We start from the raw sequence: 24927 nt of genomic DNA, 5'->3' as shown, positions 1-24927 counted from the left end.
AAGTGGGGCAGTGTCAAAGTGCTTTCACTCTCTTTGAATAAATGCTCAAACTTTAAACAGCAGTACTAGAGAGTTAGGGAGAATACTGCTGTTATCAACCCATTTCTGTATCCTAAGGATACAGAAATGGGTTGATAACAGCAGTATTCTCCATGATTATCAGCATAGGTTTGTTAAAGGAAGATCATGTTTTACTAACTTAGTTATGTACTATAACAGACATTGAGACATTCAAATTGCTAAAGGGATTCTATAGGATTAATTCAGAGGATATTTTTGAGATCAGGACTGGTGGTGGGAGAACTAGGGGACACCTATGGAAGCTGGGAAAGAGTGTGGTTAGCAGGGGTGTTAGAGCTGGGTTCTTTACTTTTAGAGTGGTAAATGAGTGGAATAAGCTGCCAGAGTCTGTTGTGGGTGCTATGACGGTGAACGAGTTCAAGACAAGGTATGATAGATATTGTGAGAATGTAATCGCATAGTTGTGTGGACATGATGTTTAGGGCCTCCCTCGATGAGTCTAAGAACTCCTGGAGTCGCCCAAAATAATAATAATAATAATAACAAGGTGACAGATTCCTTGGACAAGGGAGATGCAAATACAGTGGTATACTTAGATTTTGCAAAACTTTTGATAAACTTCCACATGACAAACCGTTAAATAAATTCAAACCGATGGGATTGAACAACAGACTTCTGAGTTGGATTTGCAACTGGCTGTGAGATAGTTATCAGTTGTATATAGGGGAGTTGTATAGTTGTATACTGGCCTCTGTGGCACACCACTAATGTGATATGCCACAGAGGCCAGTATTGGGACCATTGTTGTTAAATTTGTATGTTAATGATATTGCAATGGGTTTAACTAGCGATGTGCAGCTGTTTGCTGGGGAGAGCAATGCAGAGTCAATCAGAACGTTATATCCTTATAGGATGATTTGAATAGATTGCATGAATGGCCAGGTACTGTCAGTTCAGTGTTGTAAAGTGTAAGGTTTTGAAATTTGGTGAACAACAATGGGATGCAAAGTATACACTTGATGGGGGAACTTTAACAGCAGTAGAGGAGATGAGAAATCTGGGAATAGTGGACAGGGACCTGAAATTCAAGGGCCACGTTGCACAAGTTGTGAAGATGTCGCATCGGATAATGGCAATGATACAGAGGACCGTGACATGCAGAAATAAAGAGGTTATGATGCCATTATAGGTATAAGGCCTTGATCAGGCATTATATGGATTATTGTGCACAGAATTGGTCACCAGGTTTTTGTAGTGATGAGGATATGTTGGAAAGGGGCCAGAGAAGATTCACAAAGTTGGTCAGTGGGTTTTGGAATGTGGAGTACGAGGACAGATTGAGAGAATATAAATTGCAAAACCTCGTGAATAGGAGAGGGAATATGATTGAGACATATAAGCTAGTCAGAGGTTGTTTATCATGTTGACAATGAAGAGATTTTTCATAGAATGGAAACTAAGAAGAGTGAGCAGAGGAGTGAGGAGCAGTTTCTTTACATTGAATGTGGTTGGTGAGTAGAATGCATTGCCTGAGTGTTGTGAATGCATGAATGTAGAACATTGAATCAGTTTAAGGCACATTGGATGAGCTTTGTGTGCGATAGTGTGTAGCTCCCATGATGGGTCTCTGATTCTATGGAGGTCGCATGTGAATAAAATTGAGGTTTGTGCATGAAGCAACTTCACGCCTGGGCCACTTGTATATAGAGGTTAATGATTTAACATCAGTTGCCATCAGCAATCAATTTATTTGTTTGTGAAATGGGGGAGGTGAAGTTACTACTTGCCATTTATCAGGATGTAAGTCTCCCAAATTTTGTAGTGGATAGACAATTTCCAGTTTTAGTTTGGGCAGTGTCAAAGTGCTTTCACTCTTTTTGAATAACTGCTCAAACTTTAAACAGCATAACAGGCATGCACTGAATTAGAGGATTTCTCCAGCTTATTGTGTATGATATAAGACTAGTCTTCCTGCAGTCAATTTTTGGCACAGCATTCTATTTATCCAAAGAGAAGAATCACATTGAACCAAGTAAGCACTAGGGTGGGAGAGAGGAGCATGTCGAGGGTAACCAGTAGGAGATTTTGTGGAGGATAGCCAGGTGGAAATTTGATTAATAGGAAAGAATGTGGTAACTAAATTATATCATTTAAGGATCTTTGAAATTGATTCAGAGATTCCTCCTGGAATTGGGACTTGCTGTTACTGGGTCAGGAGTGGTCCTAGGGGCAATCTTATAGGTATCACAAGTGCATTTATTAATTTTTATTTTTAGGTGAAGCCATTCTGTATCATGATGCTTTAGAACCTGTCAAGTTCTGGATAGAGATCCTTGGGGTTGGAGCAGGCACTATGTGCTCTATTATAGTAAGAATTTCATTATGCCCATTTTTTTAGGGGATGATGGGCAGAATTTTTGTTGTATGTGGGTTTGATGAACAAAAGGTGTGCATACTCCAGATGAAGTAGGGGAGAAGAGAGGAGCATGTCTGAGAAGGCTAATTTTCCATCCTTTTCTTTTTCATTTGTGAAGCTGATGCATAGGTGCAGGTTGGTAATCTTGGTTAATAAGGTACTTGGAGATGTTTCAGATTCAGGGTGAAATGGCAAAACATCTTTCTCTAATCCAGAGTATTTTAGTAATGACACCTCTTGACTACTTGTATATGGAAATATGACTTCTGCATTAGTTCAGCATTGATATCACTTCTGGTTCTTGCTCTCTGTTAAAATAATTTTTTCTTATGTATTTATTGGTATTATCTTTTGTACATGTGAGGTATCTGAATTCTTGTTTTGTAATTATCCTTAAATTGTACTTCTTTAGTTGTAATGGAAACACAAGCACCTCCATAGCGCAATTGGAAGAATGACGGTACGTTGCGCCTTTCGATTAGAATTTGATTCTCGTCATGATGGGAGGAATCTTTATATGGACTTTTTCAATCGAAGGTGAGTTAGCCGATCTCATACAGAGGTAGCAGGGTTTTTCATCCCAGATACAGACAAAAATACTGACGGCCCTTCAGAACACACACAATTTACAGACAAAAAATACTGGCCGTGGTGGTGGTTATGGGCAGTAGGTGGCGTTAATGTAGGTAGTAGAGGTTCTGTGTAGTAGTGGATACAGAGAGGTGTACAATAGTTGTCACCTTACGATGAGTCTTCGGACTCCTTGGAGGTGTCACGAATAATAATAATAATACTTATACCTCTCGTTGTATGCCTATTCAGTGCTTAATCTACTTTGTGCTCTGTGGCCATCACTTAGATTGATCATGTGTGCGAATTAGATTAACAAGGGAATTGCCTTTGGCTAGAGCCAATTCCCTTGTTACAAATATCTGGAGTTACCTCCTCGTTAGGTTCTGGAAAATATATTTGTTATTGCTGCACCATCCAGAACCCTTAGATTAGAAAAGCTTCTTAATCAAGGAGTTAACTCTCCAACAAACACATGGTTAATCGTTCTATTAAAATACTTAGTTCAAATTAGCTAAATTTCCTTTACCAACTCTAGTTTGCAGTCGTGATCTCCGTTAAACAATTAAATTCTGCTCAGGTTCTAATTAATAAGTGGTGCATTGGATTCATTTTATCAGGCAACTAGTTAGGTAAAAAGTACAAAGGTTCATTTATTAAAACTTATGGAGTACACTTTCACCAAATATACACTCAGCTAAGATAATCACTTTCTTAAGTTACAGAACTTAATATTTACAAACTATAATTTATATAGCTGAATCTTGTCATAAGACACTGTTATCAAATCAATTAATTGTCCCTTTGCATTCTTTATCTACAATTCCTTCCATGCATTAATTCAATTAACTTCGCGTACGATTATACTATAACATACTAAACATAATCGACATTCACAGTAGACTATGCTATTATATATGCTATTAGACTAAATACTAAAGTCCTGCCTCTTACATAATATTAGCTCTACTAATGAATGTTCCTGTTCACTATTATACAATAATTCTTTCTTCCACAATAAAGAGACTAAGGTTTGTACATTACGTGTGTATAGGCTTAAGTGCTGTGAGGACATCATGTTGGAAGCTTAATGGATTTTTTACAACACTCAAAAAGGATTAAAATAGAATTTAATACTCCCTATATTTCGTCCTAGTCACTAAGACATCTACAGGGATTACAAAAACAGCTAATGTAAAAAATGTAATTTTTTACATTAGTTGTTTTTGTAATTTTGTAATGTTTTTTTGTAAAAACAACTAATGTAATTTGTTGTAAAAAAATCCACACAAATATCATACAATACTAAGCCCAACCACATGGGTGACACTTAAGTCCTATCTAGATGGAGCGCCCTCTAGGGGAAGTAGTAGGTGGCCTGGAATGTAAGGTGGGACCTCTGGTGATGAGTGTTTCCCAAATCTTCGGAAGCTTGATGCAACCGTATTTATTAAGATTTGTTTGGTTTCTGAGAGCTGCTGCTGCTGCTGCTTCTAAGAAAAGTCTCTCTTTCTTGAATTTGCTGTGGTGGAGCATGGTGGTTTTCTTCCATGATACCCTGTGGGTGGTGTCCAAAACATGGTCAGCCAAGCCTGAATGACCATAGTTGTGTTTACAGATGTAAGACTTATGTTCCTCCAGGCAGATGGATGCTGATCTGCCTGTCTGTCCAAAGTACGCCAGCTTACTTGCTACCCTTATCCGTTCTACGAAAGATCAGCTCCCTCCTCTCCCTCTCTGCCTGGAGTTTACAAAGTACCCTGTTCCTGTAAGCTGGCGTACTTTGGACAGACAGGCAGATCAGCATCTATCTGCTTGGAGGAACACAAGTCTTACATCTGTAAACACAATTATGGTCATTCAGGCTTGGCTGACCTTGTTTTGGACACCACCCACAGGGTATCATGGAAGAAAACCACCATGCTCCACCACAGCAAATTCAAGAAAGAGAAACTTTTCTTAGAAGCAGCAGCAGCTCTCAGAAACCAACCAAATCTTAATAAATACGGTTGCATTAAGCTTCCGAAGATTTCGGAAACACTCGCCACCAGAGGTCCCATCTTGCATTCCAGGCCACCTACTACCGCCCTTAGAGGGCGCTCCACCTTGATAGGACTTTAGTGTCACCCACTTGGTTGGGCTTAGTATTGTATGATATTTGTGTGCATGTTACATTAGTTGTTTTTGTAATCCCTGTAGATGTCCTAGTGACTAGGACGAAATATAGGAAGTATTAAATTTTATTTTAATCCTTTTTGAGTGTTGTAAAAAATCCATTAAGCCTCCAACATGTTTGTACATTACCGGATCTTTAAGACTTCTTCAGATCTGTCCCTCAATCTTAAATTCCCTTTACAGCTTACTTATTCTTTGTCCTGATGGTCGTCTCACCTGGGCCTGGTTTGAAGCTCGCTATGTGATTTATCCTCTCCGATTTGGACGAGGATGGAGGGATAAGAGTGATAAGGGATAAGGATAAGTGAGAGGGATAAGGCTACAGGGGATGGAGGGATAAGAGTGTTTCATAGATTGATTACAAGGATATGGGAAACAGGATCATGGCCTAGAGACTGGAAGAAGTCAGTTTTCATACCACTACACAAGAAAGATGATACGCAAGAATTATAGAACTATTAGTTTGATATCTCATGCAAGCAAAATTTTATTAAAGATCATGCTAAATAGGATTGAGGCCAAAGTTGAGGCAGAGATGCCTGAGGAACAAGCAAGTTTTAGGAAAGGTAGGGGCACCAGAGATCAGATCCTTTGCCTTAGACAGATCATAGAAAAATATAAAGAATTCAGACTCCCTTTGGTAATGTGTTTTTTAGACTACTCTAAAGCTTTTGACTGTGTTGAGCATGCGAAACTGTGGGAAGTAGTGAAAAGAATGGGTTTTCCTCAACACACTATCCGGTTGATAGCCAACTTGTATAAGGAACAAGAAGCCACAGTAAGAACAGGTGTTGGATTGACTGACTGGCTTCAAGTTGGAAAAGGAGTTAGACAAGGATGTTTACTTTCTCCTCACTTGTTTAGTATATATGCAGAGGACATCATGCGTGAAGCATTGGATGAGCTCAGGACAGGAATTAGGATAGGAGGTAGATTGATCAGTAATCTGAGATATGCTGATGATACAGTACTCCTTTGTAATGACATGGAAGAACTAGGACTAATTCTTAACAAAGTTAACAAGATCAGTAATAACAGATGACTTCAACTCAATTCTAGCAAGACAAAGATCATGGTTCTCAAAGGAAAAACAAACAGAGAAGCTCTTGAGAAACAAGTGTACTTTAATGGAGAAAGAATTGAGGAAGTCAGCAAATTTGAGTACCTGGGATCCATTATTAATGTGAAGAATTGCTGTTCAGAAGATGTCAGAAAAAGGTTAGGATGGCTAAAACAGCAGTCAGAGACTTGTCTAAAATCTGGAAGGATGGATCTATCTCCATGGGAACAAAGTTGAGGATTTTAGATGCAGTTGTTTATCCAACAGCGACTTATGGATGCGAGACTTGGAACCTAAAGAAGTCAGATAAGAAACAGATATCTGCTTTTGAGATGTGGTGTTAGAAGGCTGTTAAGGATATAATATACTGAAAGGCATACAAATGAATGGGTGTTAGAAAATATTAGTAGAACTTTAAGGCTCCTTAAGGATATTGACAGAAGAAAGTTAAAATATTTTGGACACATAGAAAGGATGGAAGGAGGACTTCTCAGAACAGTAATAGAAGGTAAAGTTCCTGGAAAAAGAGGCAGGGGTAGACCATCAATGAGATTGATGGATGGTGTGTGTGGAGTGACTGATCTGTAGAGAGTTGAAGCTGCCAGAAAAGCAAACAACAGGACTACATGGCGAGGCCTGGTGTAGAACATCACCGAGCATCGGAGTGAACATAGAGAGAGAGAGAGAGATGTGGACGAGAAACAGCTCTGCTTAAGTTCGTCCACGTGGTCTAGCATGACAGTCAGCTTGTGTAGATTTCGTCTGTACGTTGATGAAATGCCCACACCTGGCTTGCTACTTTGCTGCTTATCTCCGTCGAGACATCGTTCCGTTGGCCAGATTCACCTATACATCTCAGGGAACAACTCGAGCTGGGGTCCTCAAGAGTCGGGCGGCGCTGCTGAACAGGAGAGCATGAGGAAGAACTGGGGGAGCCAAGCCTTTTTATATTACACCTTTAGCGTCACCCCTTCTGCATCACACTTTTCGCCCATCACCATTCTTCTGCACGCGGTTCCATTCTTCTCTCGTAGCGTCTTCTGGGAAGCTCGCATGCGCTCCGTGCGTACGTGACTGCCGTAGGCTCTGCTGCTAATCCTAGCATTTTGCTTGCATACCTTGAACTCATAATTTTACACGCTAACATATATTTCACAAATTCTTCCATTGTTAAACATATAAAGATAGGTAATATTTTTTTACATAGAATCATTCAATATCAAGATACAATATCTTTAAGGCTTTCCAGTAATTTACTATTCTACTTATATACAAGTATATCCTTATTGGTGTGTTAAAACTTGTTAAATCCTGAATGAAATATTTCTTAGTGAAATCTCTTCATTCAAGATTTAACACTCTCCCACTGATGAGACATCAATAAAGGTCGAAACTAGTCTGGGTTGTGACCCTTCTCATAATGCACAGCGTTATACATGCCCATAAGGATTTTGCATTGTGGGATACTAAGGCAAGTGATGTGAAGTCATTAGCCTCTATATATGAGTGGCCCAGTCATGAAGTTACTTCACATGCAATCCTTTACCCAAGTTTGCTTATATTTGGGTAAAGGATTAACCAAGATTAATTCTTGGCATATTTGGCATATATGGTATAACCAAGTGAAAAACTTTGAACTTCTAGATTACAGTGCAAGAAGAAATAATGTCTAGGTAATTATTATTATTATTCATTACACCTCCAACGAGTCCGAAGACTCATCGTGGGGAGACACCTATTGTATAACTCTCAGTCTCCACCACTACACTGAACCTTTACTACCAATCATCTACATCAGCGGCATCTACTGCCCACCACCACAGCTAGTATTTTTTGTCTGTAAATTGCGTGTGTTCTGAAGGGCTGATTTTTCTGTATGTGGGATGAAAAACCCAAGTTTCTGAGAGAAAAAACCCTGCTACCGCTGTATGAGATTGGCTAACTCACCTTCGATTGAAAAAGTCCATATAAAGATTCCTCCCATCATGACAAGACTCAAGCTTAGGCTTTCACCAATTGAAGGGTAACGTACCGTCATTCTTCCAATTGCACTACGGAGGTGCTAATTTAATCTAAATACTGAAAATCAAAAACACCTTATACTGTCAAAAAAAAAAAAAAAACATTCTTGGTAAAGTTCAGAAGATAGAGTTTAAAAAAGAAAAAACAAACTTCTACACCAAGTAATTATGTTCCCTTTAAATTTAATTATGCAAGGTAAGACATAATCAACATTATTAAATACAAAAATATTAGATTCGACTTATCTGCAACAAATGCTGATATAAAAATTAGTTCTTGCATGACTTTCCACTATTCATTATAACTTCTATGTTAATTTAATTAAAATTTGATTGCTGTAAAAGAAAACTCCTCTTTCCAACCAATCTGAATTCAAGTGTATGTTTCAACCCATGAAGATTTTTATTGTTATTATTTTATATTATTTTTATTTTTTATGTGACTTTCCACAAATGATTGTAAATCTGTAGTACATCAGTACTGTACTATAGAAAAAAACCATATCAAAATTAATTTGATAATTTTTTGCATTTATTAATTTTCACATAATCTAAAAATTCTGCTCTGGGGACCAGGAAGTGATATAGAAGTTCAGAGATGAGTGACTAATCTGGTGACATCTCTGTGAAATGCTCCCTATGAGGATAGGTTGAAGTTGTGTGGGTTACAAAATTTAGTTGATAATTGGAAGAGAGGGCACATGATAGAAACTTAAGCTATTAAACAGATTTTATAAAATTAGTGAAAAAAATTTTGAATATATGACAAATAATTAGAGAACCAGGGGTTATCTGTGTAAGTTGTGTAGGAGTGTGCAGATTGGAATTTTTGCATGGCGAGTGGTAAATGAGTGGAATGGATTGCCAGAATTCGTTGTATGTTAGTTAGTTTGGGTCTTCCATGACGAGTCTCTGGACTCCATGGAGATACTGTATAATAATAATAATACCTGAAATGTGGAAAACACAGTTGGTATTGATATTTGTAGATTTGAGCAGAAATGCTCAAATATGAAAGTCTAAATGTTATACAGTGGCTACACTGCGTAATTCATAAAACCTACTCAGAAGGTTGAATTTTGGATGATTGGGATAGTGTTATCATAGTTCCCATCTTTAAAAAGGAAAATAAAACAAATTTTCCCTATTGAGTGTTCCTGGTAAGATTTATGCAAGTATGCATAAATCTTACTTGGAGAAAAACAAGTTGAGTTCAGGCTAAATATCATTTGTCAGGGTTAGATTTTTATTTTAAGACAGCAGTTGAGAAATTATAGATCTAGAAAAAGGCATATTGACAAGGCACCAAGAGAAAAGCTTTTCAAAATGCTATAATTGGATTAAACGGAATGTCCAGAGCAATTCATTATCTGTATTTAAGTTGTAAGTCAGCAGTTAAAATTGAAGGAGTACTGAAAGATAGTTTGATATAAAAATTGGATGGGGGGGGGGGTGGATACATGCTATTTCCACTCGTATTCATCATTTACTGGATGGCCATAATTAAAGAGGTGTTTAGAGTCCTGTAGTGAAAAATGTATTGGATGAAATTCAAACCAAAGTTGGTACACTCAGGAACATGGGGTTTTTATTTACAGAAGATAACAAATAGCACAAAATTCTACCACCAGGGGACATTTGTGCTATAAACGCTTGGTTTGAGTTAAACAGTAATAGGTAGAAGAGATGCAACAAATCAGTTTTTGTTTGCATAATATGTTCAATATGTCCTTTCAGATGTTCTAAGACCTGAATTCTGTGAATGACATTTTCTACAGTGGAATGCAACAAATCTGCATTGATTTGCCTCACATGCTACATTATTCTGTCTTTCAAGGTTGCTAAATCAGGAACATGTCCTTCATACAGCGTGTGTTTCCAATGCCCCCCCCCCCCAAAACTAAAAGTCATAGGTTGAGATCAGGCGAACGGGGTGTCTATGCTGTGGGAAATGGACAACTAATCACTCTGTATTCTGTAAAGTGTTTTCATAACATTTGCTGTACTGGCAATCCAATGTGACATGGTGCTCCATCCTGCATGAATATGGTTAGCTTCGAGGCATCTTTGCTGCTGCTGCTGTAGTTGTGCAACAACAAAGTTGCTCAGCATCGCAAAGATGCATAGCATTGCCTTCCCAGACCAGTGAATTGTACCATTTCAGCAGAAATGGTACAATTCACTGGTCTGGGCAGGCGAAGTTCTTTGAAAAAGTACGGACTGTTAATAAACAGTGCAGTGACACCACACTACACTGACTTTCACTGAGTGTAACAGGATCTGATAGAATACAAGGATTATTTGAAGCCCAAATGCTGCAATTTGTGTGAGTTAACACTATCATTCAGATAAAAAATGTGCCTCGTCACTCGACAAGATCTTTCACGGCCATGTATCATCCATTTCCGTGAAGCTAAGAATGGCAGAGCAAACTGCAGTCAAGTTTCCCCATCACCATGAAGCAAAGCTTGAATATGGGAGATTTTGTAAGGGAAAAACCTCAGCATTTGATGGAGGATTTTCCACACAGTTGAGTATGGCATGCCCAGTTGCATTGATATTGTCAGATCATTGATGGACCCTCATACATTATTTATTCCATGTTCCACAATGGCAATTGCATCTTCATCAGCTTGTTGAGAAATAATTCATTTGTGCTCTTGTCCTGGTCTCACTATTAAAGAGATGCTATTTTAAAATCATAAAATAACTTTTCTAATATCTGTTACTTTCATTGGACCTTTTCTCCTATGCCAGAATTCTCAAAGCTTGGCATTAGCGTTACCACATTGTAGATAAGTAGAGCTTGACTATCAATGTATGTTCTGGTAAGATGAGATCCATAGCACTTTGGTCTTATCAGAATGATGTGAAGCTGTTTTGATCTTAATTATATCCACCAACTTGTCAGTAAAATCAGTGAGATTTTGTAAAGATCCCGAGATTCTTCTGGTGGCAGAATTTTGTACTTTTTTTTGTAAATCAAAACCCCAAGTTCCAGAGTGTAGTTATATGAAATTTGGTTGAAATTCGTCCAATACATCTTTTGCTGCAGAGCTCTGAACCTCTTTAATTATGGCCACCCTGTATATGGATCACTTTTCAAAGGAAAGTGACATTAAATCTGATATTGAAATGTTAATCTCAGCTCTTTACTTTATGCAGTTAAGGTTATACTTCTGAGTAAATCAAGAGTAACTCTTCAGAATTCTTTGACTAGATTGAATAACTGCTATAAGAAATTTTGTATGAAAATCAGCTATAAAAAGGCACCATGAAACAGGAACACAAAACACAATTCCCTGCCTTCTCAGTGGAAAACATAAAAGTAGTCAACTATTTTAAATATTCATTTTTAGTAAAAATGGCAAATTAAATTTGGAAATAGACACTTGCCAGAATTACCAAAGCTAGTATGATGGATCATCATTTAATTTATATTATTATTATCATCTTTGACAGACCTCCATGGAGTCAAGAAACACATACCTAGACTTGAATGCACTCACCACACTTTCAGGCAATGCATTTCAATAACTCATCAATCTCCATGCAAAAAATCAATTTCTCACCTATGCTCACATTCTCCTTATACAGTTTCCAGGGATGGCCTCTTGTTGTTCCCCTGATGAAATGAAAAATCTCATCCATGTATAATCTGCTAATTACCCCTTACCAACTTATATGTCTTGATCATGTCTCCCCTCTTCCTTCTATCCACTAGACTGTAATTTGTATTCTCTCAATCTGTCTTCACATTCCAGATACCAGAAACCAACTTAGTCAATCATCTTTTCTGGACCCTCATCAACATCTTGCCATTCTTTTGAAAACCTATATATGTGCACAGTAAACCATATGCAGCCTGATCAAAGTCTTGTAGAATGGAATCAAAACATCCTTACCTCTACATGTCCATGTTCTCTGCATCATTCTCATGATCTGCTGTGTTGTCCCCACAATTTTAGCATAATGCCCATGAAATTTCAAGTCCTTTATCTCCTCCATATTCTCCAAAATATCTCCACCAATCCTATACTTTGTATACCATTTTTGCTTTCCAAATTTTAAAACCTTACACTTTGCAGCATTAAACGGACATCCAGCACACTCTTGCAAAGCTACACCTGCTCTACTTCTCATAACTCTCCCCAACTTAATTATTTAGTATCATCATCAAACAACTGTATATCACCATTTAAGTCCTTTTCAATGTAATTTACATACAAAATAAACAATAGTGGTTCCAAAACAGACCCCTGTTGTTACCTATCAGACAGCCAATCTCCAATCCAATGTACTAATCTATTACCGATCCCCATCTGTTCCAGTTTAACTACAATACTAGTTTATCATGTAGCAATCATGAACATGAGGGATATTCCTTTCAATCAGTATATGCATTTTGTCTATTTTATGTATTATTATTATTATTATTATTATTATTGTTCCGGGAAACTCCAAGGAGTCGACAGACTCATCGAGGGAGGCCCTAACATCATGTCAAGAACAACTATTCAACATTCACACAGTATCTATCATACCTTGCCTTGAACTCATTCACGGTCGTAGCACCCACAACAGACTCTGGAAGCTTATTCCACTCATTTACCACTCTCCAAGTAAAGAACCTAGCTCTAACACCCTTGTCAACCACGCTCTTGCCCAGCTTCCATGCACGGCCCCTAGTCCTCCCACCACCAATCATATTTTCAAAAATATCTTCTGGATCAATCTTATAAAAACCCCTTCAGTAATTTGAATGTCTCAATCATATCACCCCTCCTTCGCCTATCATCCAATTTCGGCAACCCACAAATCTTCAACCTATTCTCATAAGGTTCATTCCACAGACCTGCTATCATCTTGGTCACTCGTCTCTGGACCCTCTCCACTTCCTCCCCATCACGAAGAAACCCTGGTGCCCATAGCTGGGCACAGAAGTCCAGATGGGGTCTTATCAAGGCTCGATACAGAGGAACAACAACTTGTTCGTCTCTGCATGTTAAAGTATTTTTCAGAAGCCAAGTGATTTGATGAGCTGTTTTAGTTACTTTTGCAATGTGCCCCCTAAACTTCAATTCCCTATCCACCAACACTCCCAAATCCCTGGCCTCATCAATCTCCTGGAGTATGGTTCCACCAATGCGATATACTGCTGCTATTCTTTTCACCCCAAAGTGCATAACCTTACACTTTGCCACATTAAATTGACATCCATTTTTCCTAGCCCAGTCCTCCAAACTATCCAAATCATCCTGTAAAATTTTGACATCCTGTGCACTCACAATTGCTCTACCCAACTTTGCATCATCAGCAAACAAGTGAACACTTCCTCTCATATCCTTTCCAATATCATTGATGAACAAATTGAAAAGCAGTGGTCCAAGAACAGAGCCCTGTGGCACTCCACTAGTCACAAGACGCCTTTTAGACTCCACTCCTGAATAAACCACTCTTTGATATCTCTCCTTCAACCACCCTCTTATCCATCTCACCAACCCTATATCTATACCCATCTGCTCCAGTTTACTGATTAGGGTTCCATGTGGTATCCTATCAAACGCCTTGGCAAGGTCCAGTAGTATCACTGTAAACCCATTACCCCTATCCAGTTCAGCCGTCACTGTGTTATAAAACGTGAGCAAGTTACTGAGGCATGATCTACCCTTCACAAAACCATGTTGTCCCCCATACAATATCCTATTTTCATCTATCCAATCCTGTATTCTTTTCTTGACTAATTTCTCTAAGACCTTGACAATGATTCCTGATATGCTAATCGGTTGGTAATTTACAACAGCAGTCTTGGAACCACCTTTATGCAGTGGAACTATTTTCCCCTCTTTCCACCCGCTCGGGACTAACCCAGACCCGAGACTCAAATTAAACAAAATGGTCAAGGGTACTGACAATTCTTTAGCTGCTTCTCGTACAACACAAGCTGGTATACCATCCAATCCCACAGATGTATTGACATTGAGGTTATGCAATAGACTACTCACCTCCACTTCATTAACCACAATTCCCGTATAATCTACTGGTTTATTCGTTTCTGCAATGTCACCACCTGGATGATATACTTTTGCAAAGTGCTCACTCAGTAACTCAACTATCTCAACTGATTCAGTTACCTCCCTACCATCGGCATTCTTTAAAATCAATCTGCCATGTACATTTTTCCTTTTACTTGCTACATATCTAAAAAACAGTTTCGGATTCTCTTTAGCCTGCATGGCCAATGTTCTTTCGTAATCCTTTTTTGCTTTTCTTACCACACTCGTCACCCTTCTGGCCTGCGCTTTATACCGTTCATGTGCCTGCCGGTCACCCTTCTCCTTAAATTCCCTCCATAGTTGTTTCTTTTTTTGCAACTCAAGCTTAATGGTGTTATTCATCCATTTAACCCCTACTTGATTTATTATTCGGACTCTAGGTATACAGTCAGCCATTGCTTCATGCAAGCACTTCTTAACTACCTCCCATGCACTATCAACTTCTAGTCCTTGCAGTTGTACATGCCATGGCACTGAACCAATCAAACTCCTAAGCTTGTCATACTTTCCAGCCCGATAATTCCACATGTACCCTGTCTTAATTGAAAATTCTACACCTTTAGCCACCTCCCAAGTTAAGACCCTATGATCACTCTCACCGATTGGTGGCAATGTGGTCATATTTGTTACAGCCAAATCCTCAGATGTAATTACTAGGTCAAGCACTCTCTGACCCCTAGTATTTTCCATTACATGCTGTCGCAGATAGTTATCCCTTAATAACCGCATAAAATCCAGTTCTTTCCTCCCGTGTGTCCTCTCCTCACTCCAATCAATGCGACCATAGTTGAAATCTCCCATAATAATCACCCTCCTTCCACCCATTTCTTCTATTTGGTTGTGCATACTGTCACCACCATCTTTTCCATCACCTGGTCTATAGCAGCACCCAATTGTATATTTAGTTCTGCTAGCCACAATCTCACACCAAATGGCCTCAAATGTGCTCTTTTCCCTATCCTGCAATTCAACTTCTATTCTCCTTGGCTGGAGCTCATCAGCTATCATCAGCAATACTCCTCCCCTCATTTTATTCTCTCTGTCATTCCTGAACACACTATACCCATCACATTCAATCCCACTAGTTATATCATCTACAGTCAGCCATGTTTCACTAATACCTATAACCTGTGGTCTGGAAGTGCCAACCATGGCCAAAAACTCTTCCTTCTTGTTCCTAATACTCCTAGTATTAGTGTACATGAATTTAAGACCCCCATTAGCCCCAACCCTACCTTGATGCCTTATATTAACTATCCCACTCAGATTTGTTGTCCTTATTTGCTCTGGCATATTATATTCATTCTTACATTCAACTGCCTCCATAAGGACTGTATCTCTACTCCCCCCCTTAACAAATGTAGTTTCCCTGAATTTGCACATCCACTACATTCAGCAACACTTTCTCAAGTCTTCTTACACCGTAACCATTCAAATGCAAGCCATCCATCTTATATAGATCCTTTCGCCCATCAAACTCACTCCACACATCCACAAATTCCACACCACGCGTCATACATAACCCACGCATAAAGTCATTCGCAATTATAGCCCTCCTTTTAAACATTTCACTGTCATACCGTGGCAAAAGACTAATCATTCTAACTCTCTCACTCTTTTCTTTTGCTACCTCAAACAATTCAGTCAGGTCTTCTATCATTTCCATTTTATCTCCTTTCAAGTCATTCGTACCTGCCACAACAATCATTTCTTTCACCCTTTCCTTTTGCTCTCTAATAGACTCAGTTACGTCCTTTATGGTCGCACCAGGTTGGTACGATTTTGTCAAATCCTCTACTAACACACCTCGTACTAACGAGTCTCCATACAGCACTCTATCCTTCATTTTGTTCATGTTCACATTCATACGTCTATTTTTCCTCTCATACCTTTTATTATTGGTTGGTTCATTCAGTCTACTTTTGTTCATGCACTCTAGCTGCTGTTTTGCTCTTTCTATCGCACTATTCAACAACGCGATCTCACTCAATGCATCTATCTCATCTTTTTTGTTCTCTGAGAAACCATTTATACTATCATTCACACTTTCTACATTCACACTCTCACAATTTTCATGTACAACCTTGTATGGAAAAGATTATGTAAAAAATCTCTTATACTCATCTCTCCTCAATGAATGGTTGAGGAGAGAAGGTTGATGGGGGTAGCAATGCTAATTTACTAGGGAATAGTTACATAACAAGATGGTTTCTCAATGTCTTTCTTATCCAATAAGTATTTTATGTCCGTAGATGTGTGTGTTCATTGGAACTGATTGCAGAATGAAACGGCAGAGTTTCTGGGAGTAAAACCCTTCATCTCCATATGACAGAATATCTCACCTTCAGTTGAAGAGAACTGATAAAAATTCTTCATGTCATGCACGGGATTCGAACTGAGTTCTTCCTAACTAAAGGGCTCCGTTTATACTGACTGAATACAGACTATTAATTTTTATTAGTATGTGTCATCCCCATGTGCATGCTCTCAACACACACCTCAGTTATGTCGAATGAATTTTACTTTGATTTGATATTTGAACCATTTACAAAAAATTTGTCAAACCCTTCCAATTTTCGGTTCAGCTATATTCAGTGCTACAAAGGGACAACGCATCGACATTTTATATTGCAATAACTCTAATTTAGTGAAATGCATGCAATTTGTAAAATGCACAAGAAGTCTGTCTGGTTCAGTTTTAGTTCCAATAGGATCACTTTTATTAGAAAATTTTGGTAAAGAAGGTTTGAAATGATATTAATAATACTGCTCTGGCTCGATGAAATATAATAATATTTTATAGTTAAGACCTATATTAAAATTTGTCAGTTTTGATTTCAATCTGATCATTGTTGCTGTGAAAAAATTAGGTAGAACTAAATTTCTTCCTAGAGATAAATCACCATCTACATAATGAAGTAGCAGGTATGCTTACAGAATAATGTAAAAAGCAAAAAAATTATTACGCATCCATGACTATTTACATGTGTTATCTGTATCTTGAGTAATGTTAACTATCATTACTTTTTTGATTAATTATGAAAGAATTGTGTATTTTTGATTAGTTGCATTTGTGACAAATTGAAGTGCGATGAACTGTGGTTTGATGAATTTTATTTAGTAAATTGCTTTTTTGATGAATTGCCATTCGTTAAATTGTTTTTAGATTAATATTGTTTATTTGATGAATTACTTTTTCAACGAATTGACGTTCGGTAAACTGTCTTACGAGAACGGTTTTCAATGAATTTTCATGGAACCGATCAAGATATGGCAAAAGCAGATTGATTTGGAGGAAAATTGGTGGTGGTGGTGGGGGGGGATTAATAATATAAACTTAATTATGTAGTACCATCAGAGAATTCAGTACACTCCTTGAGAAAAGCTATTAGGAATTTAGATGATGGTTTTACAGAATAATGTAAAAAAACAAAAAAATTATTACGCATCCGTGACTATTTACATGTGTTATCTGTATCTTGAGTAATGTTAGCTATCATTACTTTTTTGATGAATTATGAAAGAATTGTGAATTGTGTTTTTTTGATCAGTTGCATTTGTGACAAATTGACATGCGATGAATTTATTTCTAACCCAACTTTCACATACAGGATGTGAAAGCTGGGTTAGAAATAAAACATCTGGCCATTTGAGATGAGATGGAGATTTCTGAGGAAAATTAGGTAAATGTGTATGGCACAATTATATTAAAAGCAAAGATATTAGAAATGAATGTGACATCATTAATATTCAAGAATGTATTGAGTTAATTTGAGATTGTATTGAACAGAATTGGAAAGGATTGGTTAGCAAAAAAGTTTTTAATACCAGAAACTTGGTCTTCATCTTGACAGAATGGCAAGATGAAGACCAAGTTCTAAATGGATCAATGCAGTTAATAGTGTGTTAGAACGTTTCTCAAACTTTTCCTGTCACGATCCACTACAGGACATATGTTTTATTCTGATATCTGAATTTTGTTTTATAAATAACAGAAGGTTAATATTATGCATACATTTATTAATAATTAAATACAGAAGAGAAACAGTGTCAAAAAGATCCAACATTATTTCAAAGTCAAATGTTTATAGGAACTATGAAAGTTTTGTAAAAGTGGAGAGCTTATGAGAATATGGTATTTTCTGAATTTACAGTATTTAAATATAGAGAAAATACTATTTTTTTCATTTTAATTTAATTTAATTTTATTATTATTATTATTATTTTATCAATGTTGCATTTTGTGCCAGCTTGTAGATTGATTTGAAAATTTTTTACTAAGTGATTGCAATGTGAAGAAAATGTTCATAGTTTTATTAAAATATCGCTACTAAGTTTAAGTATGATAAACGGCTATTATCGGTCCTTCCAGTAAGGGTATAAAAATATTTTTGATAATCTGTGTAAGCTGGCATAACTTGCTCAATTACTTTTGTGGTCACTAATGCATTATGACCTGTGCTTTCAAAAACAGTGCCTTAGAAGACAAAATCATAAGATTTATCCATATCAGAGATTAGGCAAATAATAGATTGCGAAAAAATTGTTACATAACTAATAAGTTAACATAATTGGGTACTAGCAGAGTATCCTTAACACCTACTTAGGATCATTGAATGATATGGTTAAGAAGAATATAATAGGCAGCATCTGCAGTTTAGTATTTCTAATGCAGTTATTTTCTGAAATAGTATGAGTTTTGGTGTTAAAATCCTGAGTTTACAGGATGGTGAAGACTTACATGCACCAAAGTTTGACTAACTTGAGAAACCAATGTAAAATATAGGAAAAGTTCCTTTAATACACAGCTAAAATTGAACCTATAAATGGTCTCTCTTCTTCTGATGCATTGTGGAAGTTATGATATTGCAGAACCACTTTCTTTAAATTATTGCCTTTTAAACTATTTTAAATCCTTAAGTTAGAGTATCCAAAATGTTTAAATTTTGTCAAAGTGTAGTATGAAATTTTTTTTTTTTAGAAATTCCTTTGCAAAGGTAGTGTGTCCATCACACCCTGAAGTTTCTCTTATAGAAGACTACAGAGCTGGAGATATGATCTGTCCTGAATGTGGACTTGTAGTTGGTGACAGGTTTGTATTTTGTAGAAAATAATTTATTTCTTAGTTCAGATTAAGTTTGTACTTAATTTGGTACAGAGTTCTGATCCTGTCATTTTTAAATTTGCAATAATAGCATGATAAAATTTCTTTTAATCATCACTTGTTTTGTGCCCATTCATCTTGAGAGGGATTGAAACTGATAGTATCAAAAAAAAATACAAATTAAAAAAAAAAATGCTTAAACATTCTCTTACCAAGAAGCAAACACAAATGAAGTTAACCTAATGTAGTGGAAAAGTGCAGTCAAGTAAATTTAATTTTGCATTTTCTTCTTTCCAAATAGTTTTTAAAAAAATTCCAGACATGTAAAGCTGTTTTGATATTTTAGATATCAAAGACAGTTAACTTCTCACACCCTCTCTCACTTCATGTCTGGCTTACTGTTCTGTACCTCATGATCCTAATTGAAAGATAACTATATTTGATATTTTAATTATTATACCATGCATTTCTGATTGCTTTAGTCACATAGTTAATTATATTATTATGCATTCATTATTATTTGCAAAAAAATACTGTAAATATTATTTAATATTGTTTTATGTATATATTTTAAAAAATATTTCCGAGTTAAATATCATAGTGCATATAAATTTTTTGGCTATACAGGTAAGAAAATTACAGCAGAGGTGTGCCTTCACAGCCCTCACAAGCTGTTGTGTCCTAACAGTGTGGTTGACTTGTTCTTTGACTGTTAGATATCATTATAATGATTAATAGTCTGATACACAAACATCTTACTGATCCCAAGTGTTTTTAGCTCGTTAAAAATAACAGGTGGCTGCATTCTAACCTTGTGAAATACTATTACAACTACACTTCTCATAATCTTTCCACTGCATTTTAACCCATACAGCTGGACAACAACTCTCTCTCTCTACTGATAAACACATGAATATTGGCTATGCACAGTGCCACTAAAGGAACTGGGTATAAGCCTGGTTCCATTAACCACCTTACCGGCCATTAAAGATCAAATACGTACCCTCAAAAGCTTCATATCCATCATAAATTTCAATGTAATATCAATAGTATTACAATTTTAATATGCTCTTCGCATCCATGGAAATGTGGACGTGTATATACGTCCTGGCTGGTAGCATGGTTAATGTAACAGTATTTATGGCAAGATAGAGTCCCAGATTATTTTACTAGATCCAATATTCATTCACATATTTCTTAAGATCATTCTCTATCAGTGATTCTATAAATTCTTCTTCCCCTCATCTTGCACACTTTGGCTTCCCTCCAGTCTTATCTTTTTAGTTGAAATCGCCCTTTATGATAGTACTGCTTTGTATCATGGTTTATCTGTGCATTCACACTGAACTTTTATACTTCCATATTTGAGCATTTTTTATATTTTTTTGATATTTTTTGATATTTTTTATATGTTATCTACTCCATCAGCTTTTCCACATTTCAGGTTTCCTATGACTTTTCTACTTCATGTTTTATCATGGACTCTGGATTTCGTTCCTGATTATTCTCTCCCTGCTTCTCTTACTATCACTTAAATCTTTTGAAGCATTGACCATAATCATCCAGAATATTGACTCCCTGGAGGTGTCAAATAATAATAATATTTTTATCTTCAGTTTGTGTATTATCTTATGCTTTGTTCTTTTCTTTTCATGAAGTTAAACTGTCTTTTTAAGTGAGGATTTTTCTCTCATCCATCTAAAGAACTTACATCATATTCCTTTCTTGCTGAATCAGTCATTGGTTTCTTCAGTTTGACACTGCCTGCAAGGTGGTTCTTGTTTTCACTCTTTTAGTTTTTCTCCAACAATATTTATATATTTCAGTTTCAATTTGCTTCTGAAAGCTATTTGACTTTATGATTTTTTAAAACTTTGGTACATATTTTTCTTTTGAATATGATATTCATTTTTATCATGCTCAAAACTAAATGGCAAACACATCCTATATTTCATATTCCATCTTGTATTCTGAACCAGCATAGTTACTATCAGCAGTAACATAGTCACTGAGATGTTTCTTATGCCTCCAACCACCAATCTTATGTAAATGTTCTATCTCACTCTGCACACACACCTCAGATTATTCCTAAATCTTATTACTTCTTTTCCAATATCCTCACTCATGTTAATATCTTGCATACTAGCTTCTTTGCTATTCTGCCTTTGTTCTTCTGCAGTTTCAAATCTTCCTCTGTCTTACTGTTCTTTATTATGTCATTCACTACTATTACACCACATTCGCTCCTCCTGACTTTTGCTACACCCATATCACTTATGTCATTCACACTGCCATCAATGACTCTTTCACCAGATCACTTGTCTGCTTTTTCATAACTTTCTTACTCCTCACTTGCTGTTCTTTCATATGTCTTAGCTATCAGACAAACACCTGTTCTTGTTACATTCTCACTACTCCCTCGCCCTCAGTCACTGATATGTCACTGCCCAACAATTCCACGTTAGTCACATGTCATCCACACTCTTCTTCCATCCACTTAAAAAATCCACATAATTCAATGATTATATGTAGTGTGCCTCACTTTTCACAAAATGACTAAGATCAAAATTTCATTCTCTAATAGACAAAGCAGCAGCCATCTTGATTTTGATGATCATTAATATACATTGCTCTACCTTTTAGCTTGAAAGGAAACTGAAACACACACACACTACAAATTTATACAACTTCTACAGCTTTCACACAAAAACTGACCATTAATCCATGAAGATCTTTATATACTAAAAGAACTGTGTGATAAATTCTCTTTCTCTCTCTTTCACCCCCCCCCCCCACATACTCTATGGCATGGGAGGAAAAGTTGCAAACTGATATGAAGAATCCTGAGCATCACTTCTTACTCTTTCTCGGTCAGTATATCACCAGTACTAGCAGATTTAATGTTTAACCACACAAGATCCTTTTGCTGGTTGAAAAGATAACATCGTTTCTATCACATTCTTCTGAGTGTGGAAATCGAAGTTAGACCACTTTTTTTTAATGCATACCCTTGCGGAGTCAGTGAATATATTATCCATTTTTAAGAACCTGCTCTGCATTAATAATAGGTGTCAGTTTTGATTTTCATCATACTCCAGTTATTTGTCTGCAAAAGATGAGCATATTTAAAATTGACTCTCTTTTTTTTTTAAGTCAACCTTAGCATTATTCTCTTTAATTTATTCTTTATCGTAGCTAAAATAACTAAATAAAATATGACATAAATAGTAAATTTAAATGACTGAATTTTTAAACAGAGTTGTTGATGTTGGATCTGAATGGCGAACCTTTAGCAATGAGAAAGCTGATCATGATCCTTCCAGAGTTGGTGCTGCAGAGGTAAATGTTTCTGCTGTTTATGGATATTCTATTGTACATTTTTATTTTTGTCATTAATTACAACCTTTCAGTGTATTACCAAACTTCTCATTTGTTATTTTAGAATCCTTTATTAAATGGAAGCGATCTGTCTACAGTAATTGGTAGAGGGACAGGTGAAGCTAGTTTTGACGAAACCGGTGTGCCCAAGTATCAAAACAGGAGAACAGTAAGTATGGTATTGCCTCTGTATATAAATTGAGCAACACTTTTAAAAGATTAACTATTAATATAGTCAGCCTTCAACTTATGACTTCTTATTTACGATGGCCATCCAGTCCTAAAAAATAAAATTCATGCTGTAGTTAGTGCTACAATAAAATTTCCATTGTACTTTGTTTGGCTTGCAAACATGCAGTGGGTAGGTGGGGAAATGTTTGAGTCAGCACAGTACAATGTTTGTTATAGGGAATGGAAATGTTTTTCACTGTAGTTGTTTTCATTCTTGTACTAAGCTGTTAATATATATACAGACACTGTTTATTATTAGTTAGCTTAAATATAGTTTAAATTACCAAATAGATTTTTCTTTAATTATTGGTTTCTAATGTCCAGAAACAGATTCGTTCTGCCCCCGTCAACGTAATTTTGCTTTAGATGGAAGTACATGCTATGATTTGTAGCATGCCCACAAGTACAGCATGAGACAATTTGTCCCTGCTTGTAGCAAATAATGTTAATCTTATATTATTTTCAACTTCAGACACTTGGTCATAAAATCCAAAAAAAAAAAAAAAAAAAAAAAAATCTTTATCTGCTGTACAATAACATCTTTTCATTTATGTTTTTTTGTGAAATTGGCCATCCAGCAAAAAGTGATTCTTCTTCTGGGGTTTTGGAAAAGAAAGAAACCATTAAATTAGAAATGAAAATTTTATATATATATATATATATATATATATATAGTGATTTCTGACTTGCATGCTTTTTGGCTTGCAATATGGAACATTGTCATAAGTTGGGGACTGACTGTAGCTGCAAGTTATATTAGATGTGGATATCCATGGTTGTATATCTGATTATCAATTATTGGCCTTGAAATGCATTAAATTTTGTTGTGAACCATTCAGTGAAGATTTCAAACTATTATCATATGTCATTTTATAGTATATGTGCTCCATTGTGTACAGTCAACTATGATGAACCACTGTAATGGCCCAACCAGAATACTATAGGTATGGTGCTATGCTAAAAGAAATTAACAGTAGCTGTCTGCTGTAAGAGGCTGTTCCCTTGGTTCCTATAAATTTGGTATAGTGAGTCGGTTGTGTGTAATATTGTTTAGTTGTGTGTGTGAGAGAGAGAGAGATATTTGAAAAATTCTTTCTTTTAATTATTATTATATGATATCCCAGGATTCTGTCAAAGACCACACCAATCTGCCTTACGGCTGCTCCATTACACTAATCTTCCTTGCCAATGTTAAAATTGAAAAGAATTATAAAACTGGAAGACAATTCACATAAAAAAAACTTTATTAGCATAGAACTTTATGTGATTTTGCCTCCTGTTTTAAAGTTCTTTTCAGTATGCCAACTCAGTATTTCATTATTGAAACCAATGTTAAAATGAAATATTGAAACACAGAATAGTTTTATTAGGTATGTTTGAACTGCATAAATGAATACTTTTGTCATTTAGCAATACTGAAAAGTTCCTTTTCTTATTATTAAATAACAAAATATGCTGTTTCCAAACCCTTCTTCCACAAAAAGATATTTGAGGAGAAATATGAAAAAATTCCCTTTCTCCCATATGACAAATCGGAATATTCTTTTTTGCTTAAAGTAAGATAAGAAAATATTTACTTTGAACATGTAAACTTTGTTATTTGTTTTAGAATCAGCCTCTAACTGACAAATTTCTTGTGTTTCTTTAATAAGATATTCATCATAAGTATAGTAGATCTGTTTCACAGATTTTTCTTAGTGATACAGGTAAAGATGAAAACCTATGTGGTACAATAGATTTGCACTATAAAAAATTATAGAAAACTATCAGTAAAGGCACTAAACTTTTGTGATAGTGAACTGAATTGCCTCACAAATCATGTCACAAAATACAGCTCTTGGGACTAATCCTTTGGAAAGTACCAAATAAAATTAACTTGCTTTTTACGTTAAAAC

At 36.2% G+C, this 24927-nt stretch overlaps 1 protein-coding gene across 1 annotated transcript in view; it reads left to right on the top strand.

Moving 5' to 3' along the window:
• The window catches only part of TfIIB (transcription factor IIB), a 117454-nt gene that overhangs the window by 2967 nt on the left and 89560 nt on the right, over nucleotides 1-24927 (top strand). Inside the window, exons 2-4 of the mRNA XM_090406122.1 lie at nucleotides 19301-19411; nucleotides 22681-22762; nucleotides 22866-22970. Of these exons, the coding sequence (XP_090262248.1) occupies nucleotides 19301-19411; nucleotides 22681-22762; nucleotides 22866-22970 (298 nt within the window). The remainder of the gene's footprint in view (nucleotides 1-19300; nucleotides 19412-22680; nucleotides 22763-22865; nucleotides 22971-24927) is intronic.

The sequence above is a fragment of the Typopeltis vanoorti genome, chromosome 16 (assembly GCF_054136105.1).
Source record: "Typopeltis vanoorti isolate ZY-2024b chromosome 16, IOZ_Tvanoo_1.0, whole genome shotgun sequence".
In the NCBI taxonomy this organism is placed as follows: Eukaryota; Metazoa; Arthropoda; class Arachnida; order Uropygi; family Thelyphonidae; genus Typopeltis; species Typopeltis vanoorti.
Note: the sequence above shows the minus strand (reverse complement) of the source record. Positions and strands in the feature narration are given on the sequence as shown.